This window comes from Botryllus schlosseri, chromosome 15 (genome assembly GCF_051294905.1).
Source record: "Botryllus schlosseri isolate E-star chromosome 15, Bs_hap1, whole genome shotgun sequence".
Lineage (NCBI taxonomy): Eukaryota > Metazoa > Chordata > Ascidiacea > Stolidobranchia > Styelidae > Botryllus > Botryllus schlosseri.
This window is the reverse complement of record NC_137250.1, coordinates 1,208,799-1,221,478: the sequence shown is the minus strand read 5'-3', so window position 1 is coordinate 1,221,478 and position 12,680 is coordinate 1,208,799. Positions and strand designations below refer to the sequence as shown.

Sequence of the window (12,680 nt, the reverse complement as noted above, 5' to 3'; positions counted from 1 at the left end):
GATCTGCTCTCCACTTTTGTATTTTTGTAATGTAACTCATCATTGATTTGATCTGCCGTCTGTGAAAACATACAATACCCTCCGTCCATTTGACGTTTTATTAGGTATGTGCATTGTGCACGTGAGTAATAATGAATGGCTGATGTTGTGGGATATTTGTACAATAGGACTGTTCAAAAATAACTTCTTTTTTATTTTACTTGATGGCTACTTGATAAAATTGTTATGTTACATTAATAGAACACCGAATCTGGTAAATTTTAACAAGTAGAATCAATGATATGAGAAGAGAAAATTTTGGATTTGAAAATTAATGGAGTATTTTTAGTGAGAAATTTTTTCATATAATATAATTACATACTAGTGGTTAGCCCACTGTTGGGATCAAGTCACTCCCTTCGAGTCACGAGTCATTTCGAGTCATTGCCCATTTTGACTCGAGTCAAGTCAAGTCAATCGATTTTCAAAGGTGACTCGAGTCAAGTCAAGTCACTCCATTTTTGAAGGTGACTCGAGTCAAGTCGAGTCAAGTCAAGTCAAGTCACGAGTCAAGTCACAATCCAAGTCAAGTTGCCTTTTCGAAGCATGGGGCATGATAACGTCATTGCATTTTGCAAGCTGTCTGAAATACAGATTGAGTGGTCATTGATTTTATACCGATGAACGAATATAGAGGTAAATATACACGCAAGAAGGCGCTGTATCGCTCACATATACGTAGAACTGCTAGACCAGAGTTTATAGTTACCAGCCAAAATAGAGAATAGATACGAATTGATAGGATACAATACATTACCCATTCACAAATCGATATGATACAATTCGAGCCTGTGCCAATGGTCGAGGACTATATAAACTATATTCTAATTCAATTTCAATAAAACAAGAGGTTTGGTTAAGGTAAAAACAGAGATTAATTACTTTACTATACTGGTTTACGACAACGGAAGCTGTAAGCTTCGATCACTTCGTTTGCGGTCAATTCACTTGTGAGGGAGCAATGGAGGCTCAGTAAAACGCACGATCATTAAATGATTGGTCGCGCTCACGGTTACACCAGCGTTTCTCGAACAATCCGAACATATGCAAGATTCAGTGATTTTTATCGACACCGATTACTTGATGACTTGAAATTGACTCGTGAATTTTGCTCCGAGTCACGAGTCAATCCATATTTTTAATACGCCGAGTCAAGTCAAGTCAAGTCATTTTAGCAAAGTGACTCGAGTCAAGTCAAGTCATTCGAAAAAGGTGACTCGAGTCTGACTCGAGTCAAGTCATGACTCGAGTCATCCCAACACTGGGTTAGCCGACTATTTTTTTATATCCAAAATATCCTACTCTAATAACTTCGCTTCTTCTTGATGGAATTGAGCCAAATTTGCTATGAATAATATTTTACACAATCTGACAATATCGTGAGGTAGCCAGTAAAATTCGAGAATGTCTATTCGTAATTAATCCAAAATTTTATCCCAGAGCATTTCTTTCTACCGGTCCGAATTGAGCCAAATTTGAGTTTATTTTAGGCAATCCAACAATTCTAAGAAGTAGCTGGAATTGGAAAAAATGTTTTTTAACTGCCTCAATTATTTCTCCAATGTTGTAACTGCATTGTAATCTGTAATGCAATTGGGAAACCTTTAGTAATATCAAAAGGTATATGTTTTTGTCACTGCACATAGCGGCATGCACGCTGTTACAGCATGCTGGCATGGTGAAAATACCCCTACATAAACATGCATATGTTGATTCTCTATCACCTTATTTGTCGACGTGAATTCGTAGGTTCTCTATCAGATAGTATGTAGACTTGAATTCGTTAGTTCTCAATCAGCTATTTGTGAGTTGTCGTCGATGTGGTCGTAATAAAAACTGAATGCTTGTATTTGTGATGTATCAGACTGACAAGACAGATATTTGATTTAAGATTAGTAAAGTTATCATATCGGCGGCCTGTCTCGTCTATCTGTAGCATCGGGAAATGAGGCCAGGAGCTGTCCGTAATCTACCTAAATAAACATGTGCCAAGACTCTGGTAGGGACAAAATAAGCATGTTTGGCAAGCAAGGAATTCGATATCACCCAAGCAGGATTGAAAACATCGGATTAACATGACTCCAATACAGTGACTTGGACTCGGACTCGAGTCATAACACTATGACTCGGACTTGACCCGGTAAACGGTGACTTGGACTCGGACTCGACTCAGTGATGAATTGAAAATGACTCGACTTGACTCGAGTCAAAACCACAAAAGTAAGATTGACTCGTGACTCGGAACCATGTGACTTGGTTACAACCCTGCCAAAACCTTTCAGAGGTTCACACCATCCCTAGTGGGATGGACCGCGATATAATTCTGAGTTAGGCTATATTTTTCGTGTATAACCATTTTCGGTCCTTTGGTGAATACAGTGTTTTCGCTAAGAGCGTGCGTACTTGCATACCTTCCTACGTTCCTACATACATGGATAATTTGAAGTAAAATGTAGTGCTCGATTTATACCGCGGTATAAGTCTGAGGTTGGTTCTGGTTTCGTGTGCCATGGGTGTAAATTCACACCCGTATATCAGGGATGGTACAAGGGTGCAAATACATACTCTTTCTCGAAGAGTGTAACGTACGACATTCAACACCTTTCTAGATTTTTCCATACCGCGTGAATATGTTCTCATATTATATTTATGATTATTATTATAATTGAAGCAGCCCGTGGTGAGTAACGATTGGTTAATATCAGGTGGTGAAGGCTGTGATATCCGAAAGTGTCAGCAACCCGTATATTGGCATGGTCATTAGTATTTGCGATCTGTGCGAATTCACGTGATTTTTTTCACGCGTGGCGAATTGACTGCTGAGTTTCGATATTACAGAAGCAGTCTGTTTGTATCGGGTGAATTCGTTCTTGAACGTCGTTATCAATTCGGTTTTTCTCCTGACTGTTTGTTGGCACTGGCAAGTATTGCGACTCCCGTTTGACAAGAAATACCGAGATGTAGCGTTTCATATGGTTGATTCAAGTCTGCTAACATTGATTTATGCCGATGCCAAAACTGTTATAAACAAAATTCAAAATATCCCGAAAACAATATATTTTTGTCATGTGCCAAAATTAACCATGCCTGAGTAAGTGAGTATGCCCGCTCTATCATGTAAATCGGAAAACGAATGATATTCGTCGAATCCAAATCCACGTCTACTATGAATTTCGAAATTATTTAAAATAGCGACAATGCATTCGCTTTATATCACTTAGATTCATTTAGATCACTGACGATACCTGATATAACGATCTATGATATCTCTTTGTAATGAAGACAGTTCCATTCCGTCTCGGTGGCTTCATACCTCGACGTCGATGATTTGATTTATGACTGAATTTAACGCCTAGTTCTCGTGCACATTTCATACATATATTTCCAGGTGAAGGAAGTGAATTTGGGTGGCAACAATATCTCAGCCACAGCCTTATGTTCACTTCTCGCACACCGTCGCATTGCATCGTTATCTGGAAATTTGCATTGGAATGTGAGTTCGCTTATATAATTTCGTTTATGTCTTATAAATCTTTGCTTAATCCGCATCATTATTTGACTGCGCCTTGAGCCGTATGCCCCTCCTACATCAACCCTTTTCATTTAGCCTGGTTTGTAACCGACACTGGTTTACAATGGATTCTGCTCGTCGGTGACTGCGTTTTGCGTAGGTCTACTGATAAATAACGCTAATTTGTCATAAACGTTGTTCGATGATACCGCTGAAGAATAATGAAGGCGTTTCACGCTTCAATTCTGTAGTCAAATCCATTTTTATACATGTCGTATTCTCGGGTTCCAGTATTGGCGATATAGTAGACTTCCATCATTACTATATCTGTGTTATCGATACCGATATCGATACTTTCCATGATCTCAATATTCTCATCTGTACAATGTTTAGATTGTCGAGCTTGATGTAAACGAGAATCATATGGAGCTGAGCGACAAAGAAGATGCAATCGAAATAAGTAGCGATGTTGAAGGGCATTTCAACATGAAGGTTGGATATCAAGATTATTTAAATATGAATACCATATAATACTAATGATTGAAATGGCAGTCCTTATTTCTATCGCTCACTTTTCTGTCCATCCCTCTCATTTGATATCTCACTGCAAGAATATACAGATATTTTTTATATACGTTACGGTTACGACAGTAGTTATATAGATCGCTCGTGACGGGCTATGGGGCTCTTATGGCGGGGTCGCGAGCGGCTGGAAAACCGGGGGTGGCGAGCGGCTCCTTATGCCTTATGGCGGGGTGGCGAGCGGCTATTGCGTCTTATGGCGGGGGTGGCGAGCGGCTCTTATTTCTTATGGGCGGGGTGGTGACGCGCCTGAAAACCGGGGGTGGCGAGCGGCTTTTATGTCTTATGGCGGGGGTCGCGAACGGCTATTGTGTCTTGTGGTCGCACGGTAACCCTTTTCAGCATAGACAGCGGTCGCACGCGGCTTCGTTGTCGGCATGTCGTACTTCGTGTTGAATATGTATCAAGTAAATAGTCATGTGAAAGAACCTTTGTTAATGTGTATATCGTCGTGTATTATTACGCGGTCTCTACTGATTCACCATGTGTTCTTATGGGTGCGGCCGTGAATCGCCCTTTCGGGTATTGGCATCTCTCGCGCGTCGTACTTTCGCATGTCGTGCTTTCGCGTATAGGTTGTGTTGGTGATTCGCCATGTGTTCTTATGGGTGTGGCGGTGATTCGTACTTTCGGGTATATACATCTCTCGACCGGTGTTGAATATGTATCAAGTAAATAGTCATGTGAATGAATCTTTGTTAATGTGTATATCGTGCCCCACAAACGGAAACACGGCTTGTTGTGAGGATTAAGCAGTGCGACCTATATTTCGAATGACCTGTGTGTGGAATTGTTTCACGGCCAACCGCGTGCTACTATCGATTATTACACTAATCCAGTCAGCACTATTACATTCAGGAGTATTCAGTATTCAGCAGCGACACGAAAAGCGATCAACAAATAACCGCGTTCACAAACTAACACTTCAAAAATGTGTGAAATAGTTTGCAAAACCCCGCAATCGCTGACAAGATAATGTCTCGGGCATAACCATTTTAGTGACTTGGTGTTAAAGACATACCGATCGCTCACAAGGTAATATTTCGGTAATTAGTTTGTCACAGAGCCGTCGCAGACGGTGATTCGAAAACCAACAATTTGACACTTTCTGGTGCTTGCTATATGTTTTGACACTTCGGAACGTGGTTGACTTTAGTTGTATAATAAGAATCATGTGAATATACAAGTAATGTGTCAATTTGTCAACTTGAAATGAAACTTACTGTACAAACCAAGTTGATTCGTATCTGAATGTGTTAATTCGGTACAATTCTAATTATTTTGAGAAATCTTTTGACTCGACCGTAACCGAATATTACTGACGCCGACTTTCAGCCGCATCGAATTATTCGCACATTCCGCGCCGCTGTTTTCGCACTTATAGAATCAATACAACTATAACTCTACAAGAATCAAGAATCACAAGTATGTGTATTATACAGTTATTGTCTTTATCAACACGAAATCAAACTCTTAACAAAATCACGCAACTAATCATTTGCCAGCTCTAACATTATCAAAAAATTCCAGTATTGTTGATTGAAAATCCTCGAGTCCTTATTATCAAAAACGTTATAGTACGGTGTCGGAATCCATTCGCGGAGTGTACTAAAGCTAAATCCAGATAATCCAAAATGAAATATTTGGACTTTGACATAGTGTGTATTGAAATAGGATTGACAAACATGACTACCAACTTCCCCACAGTCCCGTTTCGATATTATACACACATTGATTTGAAACAAGTAATGAAACATCACAACTCTATTCACGGTCTGGCTTTCCGTTTGTCAAAGAGATATTTTTACATCTTACCATACTCAAAAGAATTATTCACAACATTACCAATTGTTAAAAATCTAGTTTTCAATTCCTTGATTATATCACTGCAACTCATGAATTTGAATTAATTCATCCTGGCTGTATTCGTATGATCGGTCGTTTTTATTCGATTGTAAAGGTCGTTACTATTCTGAAGACAAAGTATTTACTAATCGGTGCATATACGTTTTGACTTGGACATATTATATTTTGAGTATACGAGATTTGAATGTCTGAACAATAACTGAGAAATAATTTATCACAATTAAATCCGTATATTACAGCGTAATAGATATTTGAATGTCAGCAACTCGGTAAGATCATAGTTACTACCACATTACCTAATTTACCCGACCAACTCGTCATGAGCATTCCCGAAATCAACACAAACATGACTACTGACTTGAGTTAACCACAAAACAGCATCAAGTTTTAAATCCACTTGTAGCTTACGGTTTATTTGAATGCGGGTTATGTTTTGTTGTAATTGAGTGTACGGAAATAGTATTACATCTCGACATCTTACCATCTTACCATATTCAAAGAGTCAACCACGAAAACATTGTCAAGTCAATCCGTTACCCAACCAACTCAAGCAGTATCAGTATGAAAACAACCAAGCATACACGAGTCCATACAATCGCTACAATCTAAAATCCATAGCAAGTTCGGTTTTAGGCATATACCACCAACTCGTCTTTTTTTGTTCAACTGTAAAAGTCGTTACTATACCACAAGACAAAGAGATTACTATGCGATATATTTCGTAAGACAAAAGTAATTACTTCTCAGCGTCGGCGACTTGAGATTAACATACTATGTTTGAGTATAGGAGATTTGAAAGTATGGCCATCGTAGTTTCTTACAATCGAACACAGGTGTTATATCAAAAGTTATCATACTGTAAACATGAGGATTGTCACATCGATTTAACATATGAGATTTTGTAATGGTCTATCATGACTTGATTATTAAATTATTCGCGTTAATTAGACCCGGCGTTGTGTTGAAAGTTATGACAGCAACAAACTTTTCAGTACCGTTGTTATTAACATATTGAGTTGTAAAACTATGCGTGTCTGAAATGTTCTTGAATGGAAAATTATTCCACCTTGGTACATATCACCCTGCGTATCGCGGATATCAGAAAATATTTTACAAATGTAATTGTCTCCACTAACCGAGACTAAAGATGAAACAACAATTTCCTTTGTTAAACAATAACCGGTACAATACTTTATCATCGTAAACAGCAGCGAGAATTGAAACACTTTCGCACATTATCCGGTGTCAAGATATCACACTAGGTGAATTGACATACGGCCGCCTGATTAATACCTAATCCATTCGCACCATTTCACATACTTTGATCATTACAAAAGTAAATTGGAATATGTTTGCTAGATGCATCCAATTCAACTAGAAGTGTCTAGTACCCAACACTCGTAATATCGAAAAAGTACTTGCTACACTGTTATTTACTAAACGTGTTTTGCATTGTTGTTCATTTCTAGTATTGATTGTTTTTGAACCGCCAAATAATAATTCCCGACATGAAACCAAACCACCGAAAGTCGTTACCATCACAACGAAACAATCTGTACAATGTTTGCCAAATGTATCCTATAGTTAGGTGTACTAGAATTATTTGTCTAACACATACACCGACAACGCAACCGAAAATTTTTCCGTTATCATTCGCTAAAGTAAATGTCGTCACAATACTCATCAAGCTGTCATCTGTAAATCAAGATTACATCCAACTTGCAACTGTATCGTTTAACTACCGGGTTGCATCAGTTTGCTATTTTTGTCATTTAGTGACTGCTGAACATACCAAACGATACACATTCACTTACGAAATACTGTGTTGATCGTAATTTCCATCATCGTGATAATCGAAGTACATTTGTTTCGAGTTCATAACAACCGACTACTTCTCTATGACATGACGAATTTTTGAAAAGTTATGCTTAGAAGATTGGTGCATCTCGCGAAAAATAATATACCACTCATATTGATACTGTTACTCCATTGACCGGTATTTTCAAACGAGTCGATTTTCAACCGAGCAAAATTTCTTACTTGAGTTTCTCCGCTTAATGTAAATGTAAACTCACCCGTCTTTCAACAACAAACAATGATAAAAAGTACACAATCAAACACAACAAGTTTTACTTTTGTTGGACACTAATTATTATTCCACACATCACATTTCATACTAAGTGTATATGAAAGATATTCACGGCACACGAAAATGTTCGATATTCAATGCTACGAACATACGCAATGATTGGTGACGCTTTCACACTATTTCGATTTAGTGTAACAAAAACAACAACAACAATATTTCCCCTCTCTTGACTTATGAAAACAACAGGCGAACCTTCATTCAATATTTTGTTTTTGTCAACTAGTTACTTTTTCATGAGACCCCCACAACTCTTACAAAAGTATGAAAGATATTTACATCACACAAAGTAATCAACTTTACTCGATATTCTCACATGACGAAACTAAAGAATGGTTGGTTTGACTCTACAAACTGTTTCGTTACCTCAAGACCTTTATTGTCTGAATGGTTGTTCATGTGTCTTAAGAACCAAATAGTTCAACACAGCACTAGTACCAACAGCAACATCAGAGTTGTTTACACAAAAGTTTGTATGTGCGCAGTATGCAAATACCACGTGTAAGTCCAGCACAATTGCAGTATCCAGCCGAGATTAGTTAACACCAATTTATTACATCGGAGCCGCGTAAACTTTCGTGAATGTAAGGCATACTCACTTCTCGAGTTTCTGTCAATGTCATAGCAATAAACCAGCTACTCTAGTAGCTCTAGTAACGACTCTCGAATCTTACACACAGATCAATCTACTTTGCTAACGAAAAGTGCTGAGTCATCACATGATTATCCTCACAGCAACCAGTAGATGGAGCTGTATTAAAATGTTCCTAACCATCTGCACATCAGTGCCAAATTGTTTTGAGAATCGAGTTGTTGTTCCGCGTCAAGTCTCCATGTTGAAGCGTACATTAAACAGTACAATCCAATTAAAACCATGAATCTATTTTCATTTCGTCACATACAGAAAAATAAATTTTCTTTCTCCAACACATACTTGTAACCAATCGCTTTCATTAAACACACAACACCATAAAAGTATTTACTTTCTACAACATAGACATTCCGATGTAGTCAAGAAATATTTTTATTAATCAAAATCATCGATTTCTGTTCACGGTGTTAGTGTGTGCATTTCATACCTGTGGGTCCCGTATTAAAATGGACACGACACGACTGAATGTAAGGGGGGTAGAAGTCTATCACATCGATTTACATGTGGTCTTCGCTACGGTTTCAAAAAACGAATCATCTATTTTGCATTGGTCGAGACCGAGCGAACCAGTTACATGTATTCGCGGTAATGATTTTGCTTGTCATATGCGAATGATAGGTTGCTACTCCGACAAATCAACATACAACAATCTTCTGACGATCATAATAGCAATTTCATTTTACGCCGCTTCGTAATTGTACAACTCGGTAACTACGTTTAACAAGACCAATCACACTACCGGCGTTGAACACAAGATACCTACCCAAGTAAAAATATCATTCTGGTTTGGACAACTGACGTTTACCTGTGTAAAATTATCATTTTCACTTGGAGGACCACCGTTACCTAACTAAAGTACCATTGTCCTTTGGAGATTTATCGTTTACCTAGTGTAACAAACCCCTTTTTCACTTGGAAATATGTTTTTACCCAGTGTAACAAAACCCTTTTCTTTTGGAAATCTATTTTTGCCCTGGATAACAAACCTTTTTCACTTGGAAATCGATTTTTGCCCCGGATAACAAACCTTTTTCACTTGGAAATATATTTTTTCCCTGGGTAACAAACCTTTTTCACTTGGAAATCTATTTTTTCTCTGGGTAACAAACCTTTTTCACTTGGAAATATATTTTTCCCTGGGTAACAAACCTTTTTCACTTGGAAATCTATTTTTTCTCTGGGTAACAAACCTTTTTCACTTGGAAATATATTTTTTCCCTGGGTAACAAACCTTTTTCACTTGGAAATATATTTTTTCCCTGAGCAACAAACCATTTTCACTTGGTGGGTCGTCGTTTACCTGAGTAAAAATATCATTTTCCTTTGGAGATCCGGCGTTTACCCAGTGTAACAATACATTTTCTCCTGGTCATCTAGCTTTTCCTAGAGTAACAAAACCATTTTCATTTTGAAATCTGACAAACACACCTGACAATTTGGTATTTGTTGTATTGACGATAGTTTGAAATAGATTACAACGGATAGCGACAAAATATACACCAACAACAACTCCGATACATTTGTTTAATCAAATATTCACTTGTTCTGATTCATCCCATCAAAATCATTGGGTAATCGCATGCAATAACAATGTGCTGTTGTACATCGACATGTATGTTTTCGGAATTGGCGAATAAAGCGGTTTCCGATATGTCCGTGATGTCCGGGTTCGTGCTTTGGATTTTCCAGAGTCAAAATGTCTGAATAAAACACCTCATCGACTTTGGTAACTGGTTGATACATGGATAATGGCGTTTGGAAAACGGATGAATTTATGTTCCCCATCGCGCTGACAACATCGGGTTACTTGTGAGTTTCCTCGGGTCAGTTTACTATATTGTGTCTTTACTGGTCAATACATGTCGCTCCAGTCAGCTGAAACCGGATCACTAATATGAGAAAGTGTGTGGACCGGATCCGGATATTCACACATGAACCAACGACCAATATTCAAGTAAACATGTTACAGACCGTGTTTTTTCACCATGAAAAATACCAATGCATACACCATCACATCAAGTACGTCACGATTGTTCACAAGTATTCGCGTAAACCAGGTGTACATACAATGTGTCGGTGTACAAACATCATGGGACACAAATTCATGTTCTCAAGTCTCATCATGCGACGACTCTGTACATTCAATGTGGGTATAGATGACTTGGGGACAGGCAAGCAGCCATATTTGGACGTAACATGGTCTTAGTATGAACCAACCTCCACCCAACTTGTGAAAAAATCAATCTCATACGAGTACAACCCTTTCACGGGTTCACACCTTGATTTTGCAAGATTGTTCGGATTCTCAGGTAGACTTGCATCGTGATCAAGACCTCGATATAATCGTGTTGCGTAACTCACTCAATCCCTGCACATTGTTGGTCATAACCTGCTAACTGTTTCGCCGAGACCGCAGTGTTTCACCCGACATAATGTATTTGGCGATCACCATCGTTATCAATCTTTCACGCGATGAATATGTCAGATGTCGCTACTCCCGCATAACGACTACAGATAAACATCGTGAGCAGTGACTCCGCATTGAAATCGTAAACATGGACTCTGTGTGTGTGTGTGAATCTCGAGTTCGATTACGATTTGATAATGTAATCCAAGGTGAATCTCTGTGAGTCGAAGACTGATTTCGTGTTAATCACGCCACAAGAGGGCGCTGTCTCGTAATTCTACAGGTCAACATAAACCGCGGTTGGAAACTTTTGGTCTAGTTGATCCAGCTACGTATTGAAACAGTGTACCCACACAGACCATTGAGAAAACGTTGTCGTTACCTGACTATATCCACGAATGAATATGGGACTACGCGTAACGTTCCATAGATTCCTCTGGCCCCACACCGTGGTTTTACGACACAGACAAGATGCGGTAGTGGAAATATTAAAAATGAAAAACGATACCTTGGTGACATTTGATTTGGATTTTACACCTGATGAACCATACACTCGACTGGTACATTGGGATGACAACTCTATCATCAAGGTTGAGGGAAAAGAAATGTACAGATTTGTTGGTGTTGTGGATATTCAGCGAAAATCAGGGTATATGATTGTGTATGGTTCGCATATTTGACTGAGAATATATCGGTACGCATAATGCACTGTCCATTGTATCATGTCTCCAAGTCATCTATACCCACATTGAATGTACAGAGTCGTCGCATGATGAGACTTGAGAACATGAATTTGTGTCCCATGATGTTTGTACACCGACACATTGTATGTACACCTGGTTTACGCGAATACTTGTGAACAATCGTGACGTACTTGATGTGATGGTGTATGCATTGGTATTTTTCATGGTGAAAAAACACGGTCTGTAACATGTTTACTTGAATATTGGTCGTTGGTTCATGTGTGAATATCCGGATCCGGTCCACACACTTTCTCATATTAGTGATCCGGTTTCAGCTGACTGGAGCGACATGTATTGACCAGTAAAGACACAATATAGTAAACTGACCCGAGGAAACTCACAAGTAACCCGATGTTGTCAGCGCGATGGGGAACATAAATTCATCCGTTTTCCAAACGCCATTATCCATGTATCAACCAGTTACCAAAGTCGATGAGGTGTTTTATTCAGACATTTTGACTCTGGAAAATCCAAAGCACGAACCCGGACATCACGGACATATCGGAAACCGCTTTATTCGCCAATTCCGAAAACATACATGTCGATGTACAACAGCACATTGTTATTGCATGCGATTACCCAATGATTTTGATGGGATGAATCAGAACAAGTGAATATTTGATTAAACAAATGTATCGGAGTTGTTGTTGGTGTATATTTTGTCGCTATCCGTTGTAATCTATTTCAAACTATCGTCAATACAACAAATACCAAATTGTCAGGTGTGTTTGTCA

The 12,680-nt window shown here is 38.6% G+C and overlaps 1 protein-coding gene across 1 annotated transcript in view; it reads left to right on the top strand.

Moving 5' to 3' along the window:
• LOC145457015 (uncharacterized) overlaps window positions 1-12,680 on the top strand; it is a 53,883-nt gene that overhangs the window by 1,599 nt on the left and 39,604 nt on the right. Inside the window, exons 2-3 of the mRNA XM_080335174.1 lie at window positions 3,428-3,532; window positions 3,944-4,042. Coding sequence (XP_080191300.1) covers window positions 3,974-4,042 — 69 coding nt within the window. The 5' untranslated portion in view covers window positions 3,428-3,532; window positions 3,944-3,973. The remainder of the gene's footprint in view (window positions 1-3,427; window positions 3,533-3,943; window positions 4,043-12,680) is intronic.